Source organism: Crinia signifera, chromosome 5 (assembly GCF_055691185.1).
Source record: "Crinia signifera chromosome 5, ASM5569118v1, whole genome shotgun sequence".
Taxonomy (NCBI): domain Eukaryota; kingdom Metazoa; phylum Chordata; class Amphibia; order Anura; family Myobatrachidae; genus Crinia; species Crinia signifera.
The window spans coordinates 72339759-72363904 of NC_139221.1; the positions used below are offsets into that span (position 1 = coordinate 72339759).

Consider the following 24146-nt stretch of genomic DNA (forward strand, 5'->3'; position numbering starts at 1 on the left):
CTCTTTGATCACGCTTTACCACACCTACAATACAGTGTAACGTGAACCTGTAAATGAGAGGCAATTTGTTGGTCACCAGCTGTTTCTCAACTGGCCTCAGAGTAATGTTTAATTCAACATCACATGGAGGTCTTACAGGTTACCATAAGGATTATCTTATGCTACATGTCTAATGTCTGGTGCCAAATTTTGTCAGTTCAATCGAGCGGATGATATAGTGGTGTAGTGGGCAGGCAGGTATGTCCACAAGGTATGTCTGTGAATGACTACGTTCACAGACATATCATTCCGGCCCCGCAGCACAGACAAAGCCCAATATATTTGCATATATATTGTTGCATCTGGCTGCGTGTACGGGCAACCCGCTGACCTTGAGTGTACAGGCTGCAGAAACTGATACCACAATGGGGCAGGCAAATTCAGATTCCTGCCTAGTTCAGTGTCAGGACCGACATTGAGCAGACGATCGGTAAGTGTATATGTTTATAAGAAGTGGGCTCTCTGTCAGTGCAACAGGCAGCACCCAGCATAACATAGGTCATAAAGAAATACGATGTTTAATCAGCTTTGTAGGGACATAGATTACAGGTAGCATAGAAGATAGTGTGGCTATGGGGGTTATTCAGACCGGATTGATGCTCTACTTAATTAGGTAATCACTGCCCAGCAAGAGTGAAATCCCACCTGGTGCAAGCAGTGCCTTCAGGGCCCGAAATGACGTCACACAACTTCCCTTAAATGCATGGGCATGCCTGCGTTTTCCCAAAAATGTCCGATTAGCACCCCTAGATGCCACTTTCTGGTAATCAAGCTGCATACGGCCAATGATAGAAAAAAATAGCAGTATTTTATCGCAGGATGGCCTCGCACATGAGTTGTAGGATCCATGTGCATGTGCAGTCTATAGATAATCGCCCTACCTCTGAAGTTGCAGCCGTGTGATCATGTCTGAATAACTCCCTATATCCATTTGCTTCTTTAGTGTAACTATAGCGTTTGATTGTTATAACCAGGCTTGGATTTCCCACAAGGCAACCTAGGCACCCAACTAAGGCCCTGCAGGAAATAAGGGGCCCTTGGCTGGGCCTCAGGAAATATTGCCTGTCCCATGACACATCACAAAGGCTGGCTTTTTAAAAAATGTTTTACAGAGGCTCAGTACCAGATCTCTGACTGTATTAATACCAAAAACAAAAAGACGAGTATGCAGCGCTAATTTAGAAAATACAAGTACGTTGGATTGACTTTACATGTTTTTATATTTCATAAAATGCAAGAAAATTTAATAAACAATTAAATGGAATATATCACATAGAAGAACAAATACAAGCATTAATTGCAATTGCAATTAATGCTTTTATTTGTTCTTCTATGTGATATATTACATTTAATTGTTTATTACATTTTCTTGCCCAGGGAAACTGCTGGATGCGACAAGACTGCACGCTTCAGCAAAGGAGATGCTAAGCTTGTTACAGTTCGCTGGGGCAGTGGGCGGAGCTGACCTGTTTGCTAGGCTGTCAGTATACTCGGACTAGCGAACAGGTCTGAATGAGGCCCAACGTGTAACCTTTGTAGCGTGCCCAAGTACACCTGTGGGTGGAATAAAAAATACTTGGAACTGATGGTTACGTAACAGTTCTGCTTCTAGCTTTATTACACTGCAACATCCCCAATTTGTGTCATTTCGTCTAGGCATTGTCTATTCCACCCAGGGTAGCTTATGTAGGGCACCCAAAATGGCTGACTTGTTTGATATCTTTAATAGGTAGGTTAGGCCTGTAGAAGTTTTTACCCAAAATGGCTGTATAAATTTTACATCAAGTGATAATGCACGCTATGTTTATTATTTTTTTGGGTTTGTTTTCCTCTTTCTGTAATACTAAACATGTGCTAGGTTTCCTGTTCTGTTTTTGAAAACTCACCTATTCATCAAAGCGTACCCTTCCGCTGCATAAACTAGTCCTAAAACTGGTTCTCCGACCCCCTTCCTGCTTACATCCTGCTATCAAGCCACCTCCCACTTGCTTGCACCTCATGTAATCGGTCTGTCTCCCCTTCCTACTAGATAGTAAGCTCCTCAGAGCAAGGCCCTCTTCCCTGCTGTTGTCAAAGCCCTCTTCTCTTCACATTTCACTCACAGCTCTCCCATACTCAAATAACCATCTTTGCCCGTATACTCATCTCCATCAAGGCCACAAGCCTCTAGTAGTACAATGATTGAGTCCTCACTACTTATATTTAAGCTGTAATGTGTATTGAACTTTGGCGCTCTTTACCTTTACTCTATTTTTGTTATTTATGCAATGTAATGCTAAGTTTTGCACCACAGACTGACAAAAAATAATCTTGAACGCCCAGAATTTTTAGTCCTGCTGCTGTTGATCCAGATAAAGAAGTTCAACTGTAAGCTTCTCAAAAAGTGAAAAAAAGATTTATAAAGATTTTCTGGATCCCTTACAGCGCTGGATTTTTTAGGATTTTAAAGTGAACCAGATGTTTTGTAACTGTTTCTGAATGTCCTCCTCTTTGTACAAACAGACAAAATCTCTCTTTCATAAAAGTTAATATACAGTATATATATATTTATTATATCAAGGCACCTTGATAAAGACCCGACAGGGAGGAAACACGTTGGCTGCAGCTTGGAGTTTGTCACTTACAAATAACAAATACAAAGGAGAGAGAGGTGACTTATATGAAGGATTTGAAGACACTTAGATTCAGACCCCTGGAAATGCAAAGTTAACATCAGTGATTAGCAGAGTGAAGGAGGTCAGCTACACTTCCCACCCACCCGCTGAAACCAGCCGGCCGTCAGATGCAGAAGCAGTTGTGGGAGTAGCGCACAGCCAATCTTGGCTGTTTGAGGATCGCGCACCCCGCCAGAGGAATCAAACATCATCCTCCGGTCACCGCTCCAACAACCCCCCTCATATCGATATTAGAGGGGCGCATAGAGGCTGAGCAGGAGTAGCAGTGGCCCTAACAAATCCCGACAGCAAGTGGAGATAGCAGCAGTCGCAGTGGCAGTGTGACTGCTAGCAACACCGTTTGTCTCCAACAGCTGAAGTCTGGATGAGTGGATCACGGAGTGTTATAGCGGCAGTATAGCCTCCGGTGACTAAAAACATCTTCCCCAGACTGAAGCTGTAGGAGTCGGTCTGAGAAGGGTAAAGGTGTCATCAGATTGGGGGAGAGTGTCTTTATTTTCCTTCATAATACCTGGCCAGAAAGTACTTTGGTGACTGTGAAGGGATACCCGGGAATAACACCAAAGTCCCCACAGAGTTAAAGCACACAAAGGAGATATCCTTTAAACTTTAAAGGATATCTCCTTTGTGTGCTTTAACTCTGTGGGGACTTTGGTGTTATTCCCGGGTATCCCTTCACAGTCACCAAAGTACTTTCTGGCCAGGTATTATGAAGGAAAATAAAGACACTCTCCCCCAATCTGATGACACCTTTACCCTTCTCAGACCGACTCCTACAGCTGGACCCTTTAAAGTTTAAAGGGTCCAGTTCACTCCATCTAGTAACCCCCTCTCTGGTTGTATATTTTTTTAAGTGACAATTTTTTTGTGTATGACTTTTTAAATTGTTTTTGCATATTGAAGTTTTTTATTGAAGTTTTTGTGGAGATAATAAATATTGGAACTATCTTTTATGAAAGAGATTTTGTCTGTTTGTACAAAGAGCAGGACATTCAGAAACAGTTACAAAACATCTGGTTCACTTTAAAATCCAAAAAACTCCAGCGCTGTAAGGGATCCAGAAAATCTTTACAATGCTAAATTTTGTCTCCCTGTACTGTTCCTTTCTACGGCACTGCAAAACACTTGTGGCACCTTATAAATAAAATTATAGTAATAATAATAATGCTTGTAAAGTGAGTCACTTTGAGACTGGAGAAAATCGCTGTGTATAAAATATATGCAGAAATTCTTTTTTTAACAATATATTCACCTAATGTAAATTGTGTATTGTTTTATCTTACAACACAGGAAGCTTTGCAGGCAGCACTTGATGAAAATGCAGCATTAGCTAAGGAGTATCAGACTTTGCAAACCAGCTATTTGGATGAGAAAGATAAACAATTGGTCAACTATGAAAGTAGGCTATCAATGGAGGCGACAGTACGAGACTACTTACAGGTAATTGTAAATGGGCAACTTATGAAAAGTGCTATTCTACATTCAGCAACCCCCCCCCATTTATTTTTTTCCTACTTAATTGAAAGAAGTCTTGGGAATTCGAAGCAACTGATCAACACAAAAAAATCTGTAATGCCATTTATATGCTGTAAAAATAACATTTGATTACAAGTACAGGCTGGGAATGATTTCATTACATATTTAATCACCCTTTCTTATTGTAATACTTGGTAAAAGCAAATGGAGCTCAAGTGATACTGTAGCTGTCACTGGATTTGGTTAGGTAAACATTGGGACACTGCAGTTTTTACAACATTTTCTTGGCAAAATTGCATTACAATGGATGGTGTCCATTGGGAATGAAAGTTTGGAATTCATACCATTAATTCTTAATAGGATGAGGTTTGGGCACTGGTCCAGCCCAAACATTGTAGAGGTGTTTGTTTGTTTTTAACCCACTAATTGTGGTCATTGTGCTACAGGAACATAAATAGTTTCTCCAAACTTTTGACTGAGTAGGAATTGCCTTCTGTTATCATTAACCCTTTGCAGTCCAAACAGTCTGGTTTAAATGTTTAAATTAATTATAATTTTTATTTTTTTTATTCAAAAAGGGTCTACATTGAATGTTGAACGATGTTAATGTCCTTATTTTAAAGTGGTTCACCACTGGATCTACTACTAGCGCTAGAGCTGTTGAGCCTGACTAGACATTGGACTTGAAAGGGTTAAGGTTTCATGCATGTTATTTCTTTTTGCAAGTTTTCCACCCTTGAAACATCATGCATCCCTATAGCATTACGCTTCTGCCATCAGCGCAGGCAGAACTGACATCATAATTGTACAGCCCCCTCATCCTACCGCCGGTCTACAAACCAAGTAGACATACAGATATAGCATGGATCCCTGGCTCTCAGAGCCAGCACTTCTTAGTTTGCTAATATGCGTCTCGTGCTCCTCTACATTCAGACATTCCCACAGTACATATCTTAAAAATAAGTTATAAAATAAACGAAAACTGTTAAATGCGTTATTGCATTAAACGAATAGTTTTCTTTTACTTTATAACTTACAAATCTTTAAGGACTACAGAAAGTTATTTATTCTAGCAATATACTTCAAATGATAGAAACGTAGGGTGAGATTTAATGCCATCCAAGTTCATCGGCAGTGCAAGATTTCCGTCGAACTCGTTAGATTTTTTAAATTAACTTACAAGGCAAAACCATGCATTGTAAGTTAATTCCCCTTAAAAAAAGTCCAAGTTCGGCGGACATCTTGCACTGCCGCTGAACTCGGGCGGCATTAAATCTCATCCATAGAATTTAATGGCACAGTATACCATCTTTCTCTATATTTTGCAGGTGTTCGTTTGGGCATTGCTCCTATGGATTTTATACTTTATTTTTGCATCTTTAAAAAATAATCAGATTTGCTATGATGGTCATTGATTTTCATGATGAAACTTATGCGCAATAATAGTTTCTGAAGGAACTAACAGCAATGGCTAGGATATAGAAAGCCCTCCCACATACCATCAACCAACCACCCAGACCCCTGCCTCCCAATTTGCCCTCAAAACTAACTCTTTAGAAAATCCCACTAACTCTTTGGCCTCTACAATACCCAACTCTGCTCCCCCATTGTGTCTACAAACAGGGCCTAATTCAGATCTGAACACAGCACAAATTTGTTCTCAAAATAGGCAAAACCATGCCGCACTGCAGATGGGGCTGATGTAACATGTGCAGAGAGAGTTAGATTTGGGTAAGTCATTTTGTTCCTGTGCAGGGTAAATACTGGCTGCTTTATTTTTACACTACAATTTAGATTTTAGTTTGAACAAACCCCACCCAAATCTAACTCTCTCTCTGCACATCTGCCCCACCTGCACATGGTTTTGCCCATTTTTTTTTTTAAATTTGCCCTGAGATCATGTCTGAATTAGGCCCACACATAACATAAGCTCTTGTGCACAAGACCCTCACTCCTGCTACATCACTACATTACTATGTAGATTCGATTTTGTCATGTATATGTGTAAAGTTGTGCTCTTGTATGTAACGACTCCATCTGAGGACCTTAGTACTTGGTAATGTAGCTATGTTTCTTCATTATGTGCCTCACTGCAGAACCCTTGTGGAGCCATTAAATAAGACATAATAGTATTTATAAAGCTCATTTCAAATCTTATTATTACCCTTCCAAATATTCTACACTGTAGAATCTACAGCATCAGTCAGTAGAATGGATTGCAGACTCACAGATTCAGTATTTAGATGCCATCAAACTTGTACCTCAGGATCAACATTTATCACAATGAAGACTGGAGGTGTTAGAGAGAGAGAGCCCTATTCCAAGTGACAGAGCACACAGTCTTTGAATAGGACAGATCTTACACCATATTACTTCCCATTGATTGACAGGCAATGTAAAACCTCACGGACCAATGAAATTGCAAAAAAAAAAAAAAAACACAAGCATCTATGCGGAAATTTTAATTTTTTTTGTTTGTTTGTTTTTTAGTTTAAAGTAATGCAAATTGTGGTACAAATTAAAATGAATCCGGAATATAAAAAGGCGAGCTACAGAAGTAAGAACTTTTATCAAGTATGCTAGAGCAGCCTTTTCATTCTAATATGAAACTATAGTAAGGATCATTGCACTAATGCAGGAGGATTTGTGATAATGTTGCAGAAATTTTTACTGTCAAAACGGAACTGCAGTGTAATGACTTTTGTTATCATGGCTTCTAATAACTATTCAGCATAAATTGACCCCACATATGTTAAATTGAAATAATATGTCAGCCACATAATACGATAAAGGAGACATAGAGGATGCCTTAGGATTTCTGTATTATTGCATCTGGGTTCCTTTGCTTGGGATTTAACAATGTCTGTTATATTGTTCGGTCCCTCTTGCACCAAAACTTCTCAATGGAACAGACAGGAGGAGGGTGCATGGCCTATTTATAAAAAAGATATAGGCAAATTAGCCATAGTTTCAGTGAAAATATGAAGCTTATGATGCAATTCAATTTGTATGTCAAATTCACCACATGTATATGAACAGAAAGACCACCAATGGGAAGCGGGATTGACACTCTTTTTGTGGTATAGTCATGAGTTTGACTCCAACCAGGGCCCTATGTGTGCAGAGTTTGTCTGTGTTCCATATGTTTGCATGGGTCTCCTCTGGGTTGTTTCCTTCCACACTTCAGTGACATACTGGTAGGTTACTTGGATCCTGACAATACGATGTACATAAGTAATTGGGTGTACAGTGTAAGCTCCTTTAGGATAGGGGGCGGGATGCCGCCACACATCATCGGGTAAGGCATTGTAAATAATCGCCTATACATTAAATTTGCGATGATTATTAACGCAAAGGACAGCTCTTCTGATAAGAGATGTCCTTTGCGAAGCGCCGCCATCGCTAGACTTCCGGTCTGCCACCCGGGAGTCCCTCTGCGCATGTGCATAGGGATGGTAGTGGCTGAGGGGCATGCTGGGAGCAATCCGTGATGAATCTCTCAAACGGCGCTGTGAAATGACACCCATTGGTTTCTATAGGGTAATTGCAGCAATACCCCGACATACAGAACTTAAATGCATCTGGAAATATGGTTAAAAACTCTGGAAATTAGGTTTTTACCATTTTTTCCCTTTAGTGAATCCCGGCCAGGGATTAATGAATGGTTAGATATTATTCGTAATTTGCATATTAATATGTAGGTAGGATTGGATCAAAGCTAGTGGGGACCCAGGGGCAACAACATTGCAGGGGTCCCCATAATGAAAATTGCTGCCAAACTCACCCCTGTGTGCACCTCTGACCTAAACGGCAGCAGGGACAGCAAGCCGGAGCAGCGGACACGAGGCCGGCTTATCATCAGTGTCTTGCAGTGTATTGCACTGAAATCCTGCGACACATTGAACATCAGCTGTCTGCACCTGCTGCTCTGTGAATTACTATACACAGAGGAGATCCTCGCAGGCTGATGTTAATGAACAGCTGTATGTGGGGGCCCCTTATAAGTAGTCTCTCCTTTAATCTGGCCCTGTATGTATGTGTTTATATAATAATAATCTGACCATTTATGTGATAGTCTGCTGATCACGCAAGTAAAGCCCTGTACACACAGGGCGACCTGGATATTTAGCTTTGCAACGTGCTTCAGCACGATCGCTCAGCACACATCCCTCAGCATTCATTGCACCCGCGATGCTTTGTACTGAGCGATCGTGCTGAGTGGGGCTTTGACTATTTTTAATAGGTAAAGCACTGGCTTTCCCTGTGGGCGATAGCGACATGTGAGACTGTACATCGCTATCAATGCAGGGCATACACACGGAGCAATCAGTGCTCCATTTTCTAGTCAGATCGCTTACAAATGGGGCTGAAATGGCCCATGCCTATGACCCTTTCGTCTTTCTGAGTTGGAAATACACATCTATGCAGAAATGAATACTTAAGAGCTGGAAAAGTTAGCTGGAAAGAGCATGATTTTCCGCAGCAGCAGTACCAGAGCAGGCCCCAGTGCTGCATATTTTCAGCAGAGACGACACTCAAAATGTAGCTTATTTAATTGTAAAAAAAGAACTGTTATGACTATTATGTTACTATGTACTACCAGTGGTGTAGCTAGGTGCCATGGTGCCCGGAGCAAGGGCATGTTTTGCGCCCCCCCCCAATTTGTAGTAGACGGGGCATGGCTTAACCACACACCCAGGGGCAAACACAGGATTTCTAAAGAGGGGTTTCTCTATGTATAACCCTGACTCACATAAAAATACATACACATTTAATGAAATCTCCCCTTCAACTACTCACACACAACACCCCTCTCATCCCACTCACTGTCCACCCTACAGCACTTTCCCACCCCATTCAAATACACCCCCCCCCCCCCAAAGCACTCTCCCTGGCCCTCCAATATTCACCCACAGCATACACAAAAGTACCTTTTCCCTAATGTAGCTCCTGGAGGACTTCTTGCTCAGCCTCCGAGTCCCAGCAGCGACACACAGAAGGCATCCTGTCAATGAGGGGAGCGTGCCGTAGTGCAGAGTGGCCGGGCAGACAGGCTCCTCTGTGCCCATCTCCTTCCTGCCTCCAGCAGCCAGCTGCGTACAGTGTGGCCAGGGAGCTCAAAGTGCGGGGGGCTGAATGCAGGGCTGAGCGGGGGAGGTTATCGGCTGGGCAGCTAAACTTCTAAGTTTGCCGTTGCCCGGGAGGCTGTCCCCTGTGACCCTCTCCCGCGCCGCTTCTGAAGATCATTTGCGCCTTTATTCCTCCCCTGTCTCGGGCCACTTACACAGCCGCTGCTGTATTACTGCTGCCAGGTCCCGCGGTCTCCGCTGTGCACTGCAGAGACAGCGGGGAGAAGGCGCTGCGGGGAGTGGGAGAGCGGGCGTGCTCCGCCATAGCTACGCCTCTGTGTACTACTGTATGTTACTATGTATGATTCTCTTACATCATACATGTGCATAGGCATTGACAGGTAAGTTTATGAATGAAGGATGATTGGCGAGAAAGGTGAGTAGTTCAGTTACATACATTTTTATTTGAGATACCTCTCTGAGGGGTAGATTTATTAAGCTCTGTGAACTGTTAATGTGTCTGGTTTTTATCACTGGCCAATCAGTCTATAAGCTCGTACCTTATTGGGGGCTGCCTCTGGCCACAGCGGGGGTACCACGATTCAGGCACTCCCTCTCCCTGTCGCCGTTGCTTCCTGTAGTCCCATGCCCCGAGGATGCATGGGTACGCCTGCATTCTCAGGGGTACACCCAGCCTTTTCATTGGCATCATTGTTGTGGGCATGCACTTAAAACGCTGTGCTGTCCCTTATGTCCGACCCCTGCCTTCCCATCATGTTGCAAATGCCCCCCACAAATGTATAACTCGCTAAGGGTGTTCCCTGCGGGGGTTTGCACAAGCACAAATTAGCGAATGCACAACCTCCACCATCGGTCGGTGGAGCGAATTTGGACCTAACAGATCAGGTCTGAATTGCCCCCGTGGTGTGGGATAAGCCATGGGCGCTGCATTGTAACACATTGTATTCAAACTTATCTGCACACATACATATATACAAATGCAGAGCATCAGATTGGTCAGTGCGCTGCATACTGTTTCAGATGTAATAAATGAGGACGGACACTGCATACTAGTTTCAAGTAGCCATGTTAAACAAGAACAACAGTAACAGGAAACCGCAACCCCAACTCTCATGGCAACACTAGATTGACATTACACATCTCACTTTTTTAAATATACTTAAGGTATAACATAACTGACAATGCTAATAATGTCCTTCATTCGTTGTTTCTTTAACTATAAATCAAGTCTGTCAGGTGCTACAGAAGCTCCGAATGGGAGTTTAATCCATCTTTTCCTGCCCCATGGGGTCCAAAAGGTGGTAATTTAGCTGCTTTTTTCATCCAGCTTGCATTGCAGAAATGCATCATGTGCATCCACCAGTGTGAACAGTGGCGAAACTTCAGATGAGGCGCCCAGAGGCAGTATAGATAATGGGGGAAATTTGTAAAAAATAGGTGTATTTGTATCCAGAAATACACTCATTTTTTACATTTACTATCCCGAAATTACGGCAATTCGTATTCGTATTGATAGCACATCAATACTAATACGAATTGCCGTATTTTCGGGATAGTAAGGGGGAAATTTACTAATATGAAAAACCTAGTTTTTCGTATTAGTATTTTCCCTACGACTGCATACGACTGTTTCAGTCATATGCAAAGTCGTGTTCCGGAGGGGGATTTACAAAGCAGTCATTTACGACTGCTTTGTAACCCTCCGATGTCGTAGGAATTCGTATTAGCAGCCGTATATACGGCTGCTAATACGAATTATTTGTAGGCAGTCTGCACGGATCAGTCAGATCCGTGCAGGCTGCAAGGTGTAAAAAAAAATTAAATAAATAAATAATGAAAAAAAAAAACCGGCGTGGGGTCCCCCCCACAGCCGTAACCAGCACCAGGCTGACGGAGCCTGGAGCCGGTAATTAAAAATCAGGGAACCCGACAAATAGGGGTTCCCCGATTTTTAACAACCAGCCCCAGGCTCCTGCTCTGGGGCTGGTTCCCAAAATACGGGGGACAAAATGAGTAGGGGTCCCCCGTATTTTAAGAACCAGCCCCAGGCAAAACCAGCCAGCAGGGTAATGCCACAGCCGGGGGGAGACTTTTTATGCAAGTCCCCCCGGCCAAAGCATTAATCCTACCGACCAGTCAGCCTGGCCAGGGGCCCTGGGGGAGTGGGGACCCCCCCAATAAAGGGGTCCCCCCCCTCCAGGACTTACCTGACCAGGCTGAAGCCTGGTGCTGTCCTCGATGCCCCTGGGCGGTGGGCATCGAGCTGATAGCGGTGTAAAAAATAGAACAAACTATTGTTTTTTACTGTGGCACTACAAGTGCCAGCAAGCCTCCCCAGCAAGCTGGGACTTGGAGAACCACAAGTCCCAGCCTGCTGGGCATTTAAGGGCCCGCTGGGTCTTGTAGTGCCACAGTAAAAAAAATAGTTAAATAAAACACACTGACACCCATTTTAAATAAAAGTTTAATACACACATTACATACATACTGATACTTACCTTTCTTGATCCCGTAGGTAGCCCTGGTCCTGATGTCCTGTGTCGTCCTCCAGGTCCATGTCGGCTGTCTGCGTCGTCCTCCAGGTCCATGTCGACGGTACGTGTCGTCCTCCAGGTCCATGGCGGTGTCCGGGTCCGAAGAAATCCATGTTGGAGCTGTGGAAGGAAATCCTACTCACCTGGTCCTGCGCTGAAGAAGTCTTCTCTTGATCCGACGTAATCCAGGTAATGTTGAAGCTGTCGCCGGTCCCCGCTGTCTCTGCATCGCGCTGAGGAGAGATGCTGAGAAGTTTCATATTCGGCGCCTCTCCTCAGACTGAATTCTATTGGCCGCCTAGCAGGCCAATCAGGAGCCGAGAAAGTCGGCTCCTGATTGGCCTGCTAGGCGGCCAATAGAATTCAGTCTGAGGAGAGGCGCCGAATATGAAACTTCTCAGCATCTCTCCTCAGCGCGATGTAGAGACAGCGGGGACCGGCGACAGCTTCAACATTACCTGGATTACGTCGGATCAAGAGAAGACTTCTTCAGCGCAGGACCAGGTGAGTAGGATTTCCTTCCACAGCTCCAACATGGATTTCTTCGGACCCGGACACCGCCATGGACCTGGAGGACGACACGGACCGTCGACATGGACCTGGAGGATGACGCAGACAGCCGACATGGACCTGGAGGACGACACAGGACATCAGGACCAGGGCTACCTACGGGATCAAGAAAGGTAAGTATCAGTATGTATGTAATGTGTGTATTAAACTTTTATTTAAAATGGGTGTCAGTGTGTTTTATTTAACTATTTTTTTTACTGTGGCACTACAAGACCCAGCGGGCCCTTTAATGCCCAGCAGGCTGGGACTTGTGGTTCTCCAAGTCCCAGCTTGCTGGCACTTGTAGTGCCACAGTAAAAAACAATAGTTTGTTCTATTTTTTACACCGCTATCAGCTCGATGCCCACCGCCCAGGGGCATCGAGGACAGCACCAGGCTTCAGCCTGGTCAGGTAAGTCCTGGAGGGGGGGGACCCCTCATTTGGGGGGGTCCCCACTCCCCCAGGGCCCCTGGCCAGGCTGACTGGTCGGTAGGATTAATGCTTTGGCCGGGGGGACTTGCATAAAAAGTCTCCCCCCGGCTGTGGCATTACCCTGCTGGCTGGTTTTGCCTGGGGCTGGTTCTTAAAATACGGGGGACCCCTACTCATTTTGTCCCCCGTATTTTGGGAACCAGCCCCAGAGCAGGAGCCTGGGGCTGGTTGTTAAAAATCGGGGAACCCCTATTTGTCGGGTTCCCTGATTTTTAATTACCGGCTCCAGGCTCCGTCAGCCTGGTGCTGGTTACGGCTGTGGGGGGGACCCCACGCCGGTTTTTTTTTAATATTTAATTTTTTTTTCTATTTTTTTACACTGAAGCCTGCACGGATCTGACTGATCCGTGCAGGCTTAAAGCAAATACGACAGGAAAATGGTGTTCTATTTTCCTGTCGTATTTGCGTGGGTGTTTCACACCACTTAGCAGCCGTATTATCCATACGGCTGCCTAGTCAATCAGAAACCACCATTCTTTTGAATGGTGATTTCTGTCGTATCCTATCGATGGTGTAGACATTCGTATTTGTAACTACAAATACGAATGTTCCATCTTTAGGACTACGAATTGTTGTATTTTTGGGATTGTAAATCCCGAAAATACAAATTCGTAAAAAAAAGGTGTATTTCTGCCTACGAATACACCTTTTTTCTACGAATCCATTTTGGTAAATGTCCCCCTAAATGTCAAAAATGAGTGTATTTCTGGATACAAATACACCTATTTTTTTTTACAAATTTCCTTTAGTAAATTTCCCCCAATGTATATATTACACACACCTCAATGCTCTCCAAGTTCCTACTGCAATACACACTGCACTCACTCGGCATCACGTCAGGTGGTGGTCCCCCTGCTGCAGTGCTAGTGTGGACAGCAATGATAATTGAACCTGAGGCACCATGATTGACTGCCCATAGGAGGAAGGACTTGGATCCCTGTGTGTGTGCACAGAGCAAACTCATCGCTGCCGCTGCGTGCCATCACCGAGTATGCTGCGCACAGGGATCCACGTCCTTCCTCCTCCGGGCAGCCAATCGGGGTGCCGCAGGATCAATTATCATTGGACAGCTGAGCCGTCGCTCAGCTGTCCATACTACTAGCTCTGCATCGTCATCTGACGGGATGCCGAGTGTGTGCAGTCAGTGTGTATTACAGTAGGGACTCGGAGAGCATTGGGGCCGCAGTGACAGGAGACCCATACAGAGTAGGGGTTCTCCTGTCACTCGCCCACCTGATGGCTAACGCCCGGCGGCAAAAGTCTCCATTGCCTCCGGGAGTTACGCCACTGAGTGTGAAGATCTTTGCTTTGGGCAGCTTATATAACACATCCTCCAATGTCGGCATAATGTAATGAGACCTACGCAGTGCTTGATTTAAAAATTTAGGATCAATACATATTCTTAGCTTGTCGGGCTTTGCATCAGGGCGTCCTCCGTGAGTGTACTTTTAAAACAACTAGGGTGAAATCTAATAGGATGAGAGATTCAGAAAGTGAGAGATCTTCAGGTTTTTTTAAGCAGCAATCATTTACACTGCAAAATCAGACCAGTTTTTGCAGTGTAAATGATTGCGGCTTTAAAAAAACTGGAGAGTTCTTACCAAATCTCTCACTTTCTGAATCTCACATCCTATTAAATATCCCCCCTAGTGTCAGAGGAGGCATCGATAAAACATCTTAACCTAGAGGTGAGGTATAAACGGTGCTGTGATTGTAATGTATTTTTGGCTAATGCACTGCCCCCAGTGTGGCACCATTTGCTTTGCACAGACATGGAACACAGGCACACACCCCATTACACTGCCAGTGATGTGTTTGCCTCAAGTAACTCCAGGGTTGACAATGACCAGTTTGATATCCTATGCAAGATTTGTACACTGAAGACACAATCACATCGAGAAACGGGAGCGTTCTCACTCTAAAGGGCATAGCCACCAGACAGTGGGTTACTAAGAAAACCATTGGTTGTCATTGTCTCCTGCTATCAAATCTCTCCCACTTGTTTGTCACCAGCGATCTAATCCCCAAAGTAAATCTTCACAAGCTCTCATAATTTACTTACCTTCGCTGTCTCTACTCTGCTTCTCTCCTACCCACTGTGCTCTCTGCTGAGAATGACTCTGACTTGACCTTAGGACATGCCAGTGTCACACAGATGGCAGCTTAAGGAGCTGTATGATCAGCGGTGGACTGGACAGTCTTTCTGCTACTGTTGTATTGCTGCCTGTCATATAACATGACAGGCAGTGGCACAGCAGTGCAGAAAACCCTGTACATATCATTAAGGGAGAGCCACTGTCAGCCGGGACTTGTGAAATCTGGTACAGTGGAGCTTAGGGGCGAAATGTAATAGGGTGCGATTTTTGGACGAGTTCCAAACTCGCCAGAAATCGCACCTTTAAAAATCGCGTTTTTTGCCGCGAATTCGCATATTAATGAGATGCGAATTAGCGGCAAAAAATGCGATTTGCCGCGATTTCGGACGATTTTCAGTCATGAAAATGTGCGCATTTTCAGTCATGAAAATGTGCGCATTTTCATATATGCGAGTTTGGGTAAAAAATAAAAAAATAAAAAAAACGGCGTGGGGTCCCCCCTCCTGAGCATAACCAGCCCCGGGCTGAAAGAGCCGGTCCTGGTTTCATAAAATCAAAGGAACAATCAAGTTGGGGTTTCCATGATTTTATAAAACCAGCACCAGGCTCAAGGGCCGGTCCTGGTTCCCAAAATACGGGGGACAAAATGACTGGGGGTCCCCCGTATTTCAAGAACCAGCACCGGGCCCAACCAGCCAGCAGGGTAATGCCACAGCCGGGGGGAGACTTTTTATACAAGTCCCCCCGGCCAAAGCATTAACCCCCTGGCTGGTCAGCATGGGCAGGGGCCCTGGGGGAGTGGGGACCCCCCCCAAAGAAGGGGTCCCCCCCCTCCAGAACTTACCTGCCCATGCTGAAGCCCGGGGCTGTCCTCGATGCCCCTGGGCTGTGGGCATCGAGCTGATTAATGGTGTAAAAAAATAGATAAAATCCTATTGTGTATTGCTGTGGAACTATGAGTCCCAGCAAGCCTGCACCACATGCAGGGACTTGGAGAACCACAAGTCCCAGCATGTGGGGCAATAAAGGGCCCGCTGGGACTAGTAGTCCCACAGTACTACAAATAGTTAAATAAAAACACACACACACAGACAGTACAACTTTAATACACACCAAGCCCATTCATCCATACTCACCTATGTTGACACGAAGCTTCGGTCCCCTTGTCCAGTAGAATCCAGAGGGGAGGCTGTGTAGAGAAATCATACTCACCACAGACGTCTTCAGCGCTTCCCCGGGAGCCCTGCAGCATTTTCCCCACGATCACCGTCCTCCGGTGTTCTGTTTACATCTGGGGCTCCGCCCCCAGACCGGGACTTAGCCCCTCCTACCAGCCAATGATGGTCCGGGAAAACCCCCATGCTGGACCATCATTGGCTGGTAGGCGGGGCTAAGTCCCGGTCTGGGGGACTCAGTGCTACAGAGGCTGAGAGCGCGTTTGGCTGAGCTATGCGTCTCCATGGAGACGCATAGCTCAGCCAATCAGGACTGAGCTATGCGTCTCCATGGAGATGTATCGGCCAATCGCGCTCTCAGCCTCTGTATCGCTGGAACAGCGCTACAGAAGCTGTTAGAGGCAACGGAGAAAGCTGGTTCTCCCCGCTGCCTGTCAGTGCGGGGGGAGCCGGCTGTGAAGCAGCCAGACCAGCGCTGGATCCAGGAATGGTCAGTAACGCTGGTGTAAAAGTGAGGTGTGTGTAATAAACTTTTACTTCTCTCTGTGTGTGTTTTTTATAAACATTCTTTTTACAGGTGGACTACAAGTCCCAGCGGGCCCATTAATGCCCCGCATGCTGGGACTTGTGGTTCTCCAAGTCCCAGCATGCGGGGGAGGTCTGCTGGCACTTGTAGTTCTCCGGTATAAAGCAATGTAACGTATGATCGATTTAACCCTATCAGGCCGGCGTCCACTGGCCACGGACGCCGGTGACAGCCCCGGGCTTCAGCCCTGGACGGGTGAAGCCTGGGGGGGGGGACCCCTTTATTGGGGGGGTCCCCACTCCTCCAGGTACCCCGTCCAAGGCTGACCAGCCACGGTGCTCATGTTTTGGCCGGGGGACCGTGTATAAAAAGTGTCCCCCGGCTGTGGCATGACACTGCGGGCTGTTGGAGCCCGGTGCTGGTTTCAAAATACGGGGGACCCCCAGATTTTTTGTCCCCCGTATTTTTGGAACCAGGACCGGTCCAAGAGTCCGGGGCTGGTTTCAGAAATACGGGGGACCCCTATGCTTTTTGTCCCCCCGTATTTTTGGAACCAGGTCCGGCTCAATGAGCCCGGGGCTGGTTATGCTTAGGAGGGGGGACCCCACGCCGTTTTTTTTTAATAAAAACACTTTTACACATTTTTATTAACAGGACCATGCACAGATCTCAATGATCTGTGCATGGTTCTGTGAAATTCGCCTGTCAGAACCTGGTCTATTTTTTTTGCGATTTTTGGTAACATTTACCAAAAATCGCACCCTATTACATTTGCGAGTTGTATACTTTATAATGGGAAAACATCTGGATGCGATTTGAAATGTGACTAAAAATCGCACTTCTAAAAGTGCGATTTCGCGGTAAAAAGTGTGATTTTTTACCGCGATTTTCAACCTATTAAATGTGCGATTTTTGGCCGTTTTTGACCAAAAATCGCACATGTCTAAAAATCGCACCCTATTACATTTCGCCCTAGATGTCCTAGTTTCCCCATGGCTTTTCTAGATGCCCTAATCCTGGGTACACACCAGAACGACTTGGCCTCAATTCCACCAATCTAGATCCAATACCGACCAATTGTATGTAGATTGTATGTACTTTGGGCATGTTTTGTCATTTTTTTGATGCGATTCCGATCCGATGTCCCTGCCTTTCGTTTGGTCGATTCCTGGGTCCTACCTGCAGCAGGTAGGATCCGTCAATGCGACTCTGACCGGGTGTCCATCGCATGCGGTTGCATCCAGATCAGATTTAGATAGTTTCGCACAAAAACGCACTTTTTGCAAATCATGAGCTGGGGACTGCCAGGGAGCTTCCGGGAAGCTCAAGGGAAATCATTTCTCCATCGTCTAGCGATCATGGTCGTTCTGGTGTGTACCCCACATTAGGCATTTGCCTATACTGCCTATGCCTAGTGCTTGCTCTGCATTTTGGAAAAGAATGTAGACACCATCTGGGAATTTAAATGGACAGTAGCTGTCAAAATGTCATGTAATCGCAGGGATTTTACATTCCATTTAGTCATATCACCCAGTATTTTATCACAGGGCTCCTTAAGGTATATTTTGACATTTACATTTTAGGAAATTTGGACATAGCACATTTCCCCTTACAAGTATGGGAGATTCTACCTGATTACTAAAATAATGTGAATTTAAGGGCTTGGAGAATAATTTAGTGAATTCTCCAATTGCCTTTATTACATTTAATATTGTAGAAGGGTGTGAAAACATCCCTTTTCACATTTGTTTACTATAAAGAATTCTGATAAATATGCTCATTAGTTTTATATATCTGCACAGGTTTAGCGATATCCAAAATATTTATTATTATTATTATTATTATTATTATATTTGTAATTTATTATAGGGATCTTTAAAATTGCACATCTAATACAATACTTTTTCTTATTTTTACATCATAGAAATCGTTACTTGTTTCCTAGCACAGCGCCCATCGCATCGCATATCATAAGGCATACGATGGTATGCGATGCGATGCAATGTTACGCTATGCCAGCCGATGTTATACAATTTTAAATTGTAAACCATTGCATTGTATGCCATTGCATGCCATATACAATGCTATACGAATTAAAATTGTATAAGCAACCTAATGGGTGTTTTCAATGTTAAATGTGCCCCCTATAAGATAAATAATTGTATAAGCACCGTAATGGTTGCTTACAATGTTAAAAGCACCCCCCACGCCACCCTCACTATAAACGCCAACCCGAAGCGTGGCGCGCGCAACGAGCCTGCGAGGGGCGGCGGTACGTGTCGTCCGACCTTTTCATACCCCCACTATCCACGACAGCGTGGAGTTGATTTTAGGTAGTGTGGCGAGCTCAGCGAGTCACCGAAGCGTGGCGAGCGCAGCTTGCCCCGTGAGGGGACACGGAATACATGTAAAGTAATACGCGGCCGCTCGCCACGCTTCGGGCTTGGTGGCTCGCTGCGTTTGCCACACTATATAACAGTGGCGTTGATAGTGGGGGTGCATTTAACATTGTAAGCACACATTAGGGTGCTTATACAATTAAAAATCGTATAGGGGGCAATTTACCATTGAAAAAATCCATTATATCGCGATGCGATACAATGCATACGATGCCATACGACTGAATATTGTGGGCGCCGTGCTAGGAAACAAGTACCTAGAAATCATTCTTTTAAATAATCTGGTTTCTTTGATTGCTCTTGGGAAATATATGTGCTTAGTGTGGCAACATTCTCACCCAATCAGTTTGCTTAGTATACTGTAATTCGCATTTTGATCAATGGAAATGACACACAAAGCTCCACAGCTTCCTCCTCTGTCTCTTTCTTTCTTGTAAAATGCGAGTTTCCATTGTTTTGTCTGCAAATTCGCATTTTTCAATCTAATTAGAATATTGCAATGAACCAGGCAGAATAAAATTCTGAATTTTTGGGGGGTCCACTTTTCTCACATTGCGTATTACAGACAGTTCGCAAACCCCTGCTGCGAGTACCGAGAATAGACATTTTTATTTGGATTGTAAAATTCTTGGGGCGCACGTGTAAATGTCTGTGAGTTTCATGAAACATCTCACAACTCGCACCTAATTTGATTGACCCTTATAAACCCCCACTAATGTTAATTGCCCCCATACACCAGAACCATATTGTACTGAAGCGTACAATCTCAAAGGGTTGTACGACGGATTGCATGCACATTGTGGGCACACGATTGTACAATGCGCGCAGAGAGGTTTGTCCTTTAATCAGACGTGCTGCACATCTGATCAGTTGTGATTGGGAGCAGATCGTGAGTGCTTTTAAGTGTCATTTAAGGTGCATACAATTGATCGTGAGACAGCCGCCATCAGCCCGGCTTCCCTGACAAAGAAAGAAGGGCCCACCGTACCCCCCCCCTCCCTTCCCGACTGCCTCAGCTAAGCTCTGTGATCCCCATTTTTGGCATTTTGATGATGTGTCCAGCACACCCTAAACAGCTGGGCAGCCCCCAGTTCCCGTCCCTGTACTGATAGATGCCATGCACACCTATTCAGTGATCATCGGCTGTTCACCAGATTCCCCCAACCTGCCCCTGTAGTGGACAGTAGGACTGTCTCCAATTAGCATGGCTGTCCCACTATAATCAGGACAGTTGGGAGGTGTGCACCCACAACATTTTGCCCACATTTTTATACTCCCCTCTAAGCCCCATCCCAACCCTCTTGTTGAAGGGAGTCACAGGCAGCTTGCCAGAAAAATGGCTGTTTTAAAAAAGTTGACCCAAAACAGCCAATACTTTTATTTACATCCAGGTCTGAATGAAGTCCTTCATCTTTATTCTTGCTTTGATCTGTTCATTGGAAATTGTAAAAAAGCTAAAATAGATTTATTTAACAAAAAAACATGTTTGCCAGTAAATGCATATAACATCCAGAACACGGATTACATCTAATTTTACTGATAATCACATATTAAACCATTAATGGACCAGAAAGCTGACCATTCATATGATTGACATTTCTGCTGCTCAGGTGCACAAGCTACTACTGGCTCCTTTGGGTAATGACTTTTAGCTAACCTGACCTCACTCACTTCTTTTTTTCTATTTTGAGAAGTCTTTGAAAAATCATTAGCGCGCTATAACAAGAAAGTGTTTACACATTATATAACTATATTATATAAACAATATAAATTCACCCAGTATTATCATGAAACATAATTACTGTGTGTTGAAGCATAAACAAAAGTAGTTATAATGCTTGCAATATGGTATCGTAATTAGTACATCAAAAAGGAAAATGCAAACCTGCAGCAATTTTATTTATCAACTACTAATAACCACTGAACATTGACATTTCTATAATGGGCGCAATGTGTGTGGCCAGCGGGCTCAAGGGGGTCCACACCATCCATACTGAACTCAGGTTTTACTACTTACCTTTTTAGACTCCCGCATTGGGCCCTGCAGCCGCGGTACAAATCACAGCAATAATGATCACCGTGCTTGTGCAGTAAAATTAGTGTCTGGAACATGGCGGGTGCCATGGTTATAGAGACCTTAACATAGTGCAGTAGATATTGACACCATGCCATAGCCTACTGCACTGTGGAGAGTAGGAGGAGGACTACCCGATGTCTGCACACAGGCAAAACTGTTAAAACGCCTCTACAACTACTTACTAAGTGCCACAGTTGAAAGGTCCATCTCGGTGTCCTTTCATATTGTTACTTTTTTGTGTCAATGTATTTCTTTAAAAAATCAGAAATTTGGAACTAGGACCAAATTTCAGATAAAAAAAGAAAAATTGGCACAAAAGGGGCAAAGTCTCAGTGCACGAGACAAGAGGCATGGTCTGGCAGGAAAAATTTACCTTATACTCTTGGCCAACACATGACACACACTGGACTATGGGGTCACAACGCAATGCCCATTACACATTATGCCCCACACCATAATACCCATTACATATTATGCCCCACACCATAATACCCATTACATATTATGCCCCACACGCATAATGACCCCTGCACAGGGACATGCAGGCAGGGGTGCAGTGCCTCACAGTCATAAATAATTAACACAATATGATAATACAAAGAATTGTATATGCTTTTTATTTTAATAATTTTGAATCCATTTTTTTTTGTTTTGTTTCGGAAGCTCCAAGAGCTGTGCCTGCCACTGTCAAGGAAAAGAAGGCCTGGGCAGTGGGCAGGGCCAAGTTCTAGGCTGCAAAAGCCTATTAAAAAAACTGTATAAGCAGCACCAAGAGCAGTGCTTCAGCGACAGGATTGTGCTTTCTGCATGTATGAAAGCACACCCCTGTCACTGAGGCGGCTGTGATTGGGCATTAGGTCCAGGGCACTGCAGTACTGATTATGTGCATAATGATCCCTGCAGTGCCACCAGGGCAGCTGAGAGGGGGGGGGAGTGGGTACTAATTACCCAGGCCCGGGCTTGCTGAAGGGGCCCGGCAGGGGCTCTGGTCCAACCCCTCCCTTCCCTCGCCATCCCTCCCAGGCAGCAACAGCAGCACACACTTCTACAACATGTGCTGTAGACAGCACATGCTCATGATGAGCCTGCTGTCAGCACAGCACATGCTGTACATGTGTGCTGCTGCTGACTTCAGAATTTTTAGAGTTTTCTCTCACCCCCTCTAAACATTTTGGGACGTGGCCTAAATGCAGGAGGTGGCCACACCTCCCACACTTAGGCCACACCCCAAAAATATTACCGGGGCCCGGAATTCCTCTCGGCTGCCCTGAGTGCCACTTATACATAATGCCCCTGTAATGCTTTAGATCTAATGCTACCTGCAGTGCCACTTATACATAATGCCCCCTGTAGTGTCACTTATATATAATGCCCCCTGTAGTGTCACTTATACATAATGCCCCCTGTAGTGTCACTTATATATAATGCCCCTGTAGTGCCTCAGACATAATGCCCCCTGCAGTGCTGGTGCTCCTCTGAAGCTCTGTGTCAGTAGCTACGGCCATGACTTTGGGCAAATTGGTGGTTCGGTGGACCCACAGACCAAACCCCCTCATTTCATCTATGCATGCTATCCCCGCAAAGCCTGCCTGGCTTGGCTGCGATCTGACAGATCTCTCCTGCTGGCAGTGTGACTCACAAGCTCCAATGTGATGCGCATTGGACCTCGCATCGCATCGGACCTGCTGTCAAATACATGTGATTTGGACACTTTTAATGTGATTGATTGCCGCAATCACATAAAAAGTGCTGAAATCGCATGTATATTGGTCTGGTGTATGGCCACCTTTACAGTTACAACATCCCACCATATGTATGTGTATATATAAGCGAAATTTAAAAGGAGGGTGGATGCCACTTTACAGTCGGCACTTCAGGCGGGATGGATTGATAAGGACACTCTCGATTTCCTCACGGTGGACCACCCTGTTTGTCCCATACTGTACACCTTACCCAAGGTCCACAAGTCCTGCACTCGCCCACCGGGTAGGCCGATCATCTCGGCTCGCAAATCACTGCTACAACCTTTGGCTATTTATGTAGATAAACATCTCCAACCACTGGTGACCAGTGGAGAGAGCTACATTCGGGACACCACAGACTTTATGAACAATCTCTTCGAAATGGACATTTCTGACACCACGAACCTTCTTGCCACCATGGATGTACACTCACTGTACACAGTGATCCCACACACCGATGGCCTACGGGCACTGAAATCTGCCCTTGACACACGAGCAACATTATCGCCTCCAACTGCTTTCCTGGTGGACCTGGCTGAACTGGTCCTCACTTGCAATCATTTCCTGTATCATAACACGTATTATGTGCAAATCGCGGGAACGGCTATGGGATCTAACCTGGCACCCTCTTACGCCGGGATCTACATGACCGACTACGAACAAAGCCACATCTATCCCAGGTACCAGCAACATGTCACGATGTACAAAAGATACATCGATGACATCTTCCTACTATGGAAAGGTCATAAATCGGAGTTCGAAGCAATGGTGGACCACCTAAATCGAATGGAGCACCCCATAAAATTTACATACCAGGTGGATGCGACATCCATCAATTTCCTGGATATAAACATCAGCATTTCCGCGGGACGAATTCAAACAAGTCTTTTCCACAAAGAGACTGACCGCAATACCCTCTTGTTGAACTCTAGCCAACACCCAACAACCCTTAAAGAAAATCTACCTGTATCGCAGTTTATGCGAGTCATACGGAACAATACCGAACAGACCCAGATGGAAATCCAGCTAGCGGAGATGGCCCAAAAGTTCCACGAGAGAGGGTACTCCCGGAGTGTCACCAGGCGATGTCTAAAGAAGGCTCGTGTTAACATGTCGAAAGCAAATATCAGAGATCTACAACAAGATACACAGACGCAGACGAAACAGAAGCGGATGATATTCGTCAATACCTTCGACCACACGTCACATGCAGTACAGAAAAGTCTAAGGCAACATTGGCCTATCGTTGCAACGGACAACTCACTGAAACTCCAA

At 44.9% G+C, this 24146-nt stretch overlaps 1 protein-coding gene across 1 annotated transcript in view; it reads left to right on the forward strand.

The window, feature by feature from the left end:
• The window catches only part of CCDC178 (coiled-coil domain containing 178), a 358769-nt gene that overhangs the window by 257891 nt on the left and 76732 nt on the right, over positions 1-24146 (forward strand). Inside the window, exon 17 of the mRNA XM_083187449.1 lies at positions 4005-4154. Within this exon, the coding sequence (XP_083043575.1) occupies positions 4005-4154 (150 nt within the window). The remainder of the gene's footprint in view (positions 1-4004; positions 4155-24146) is intronic.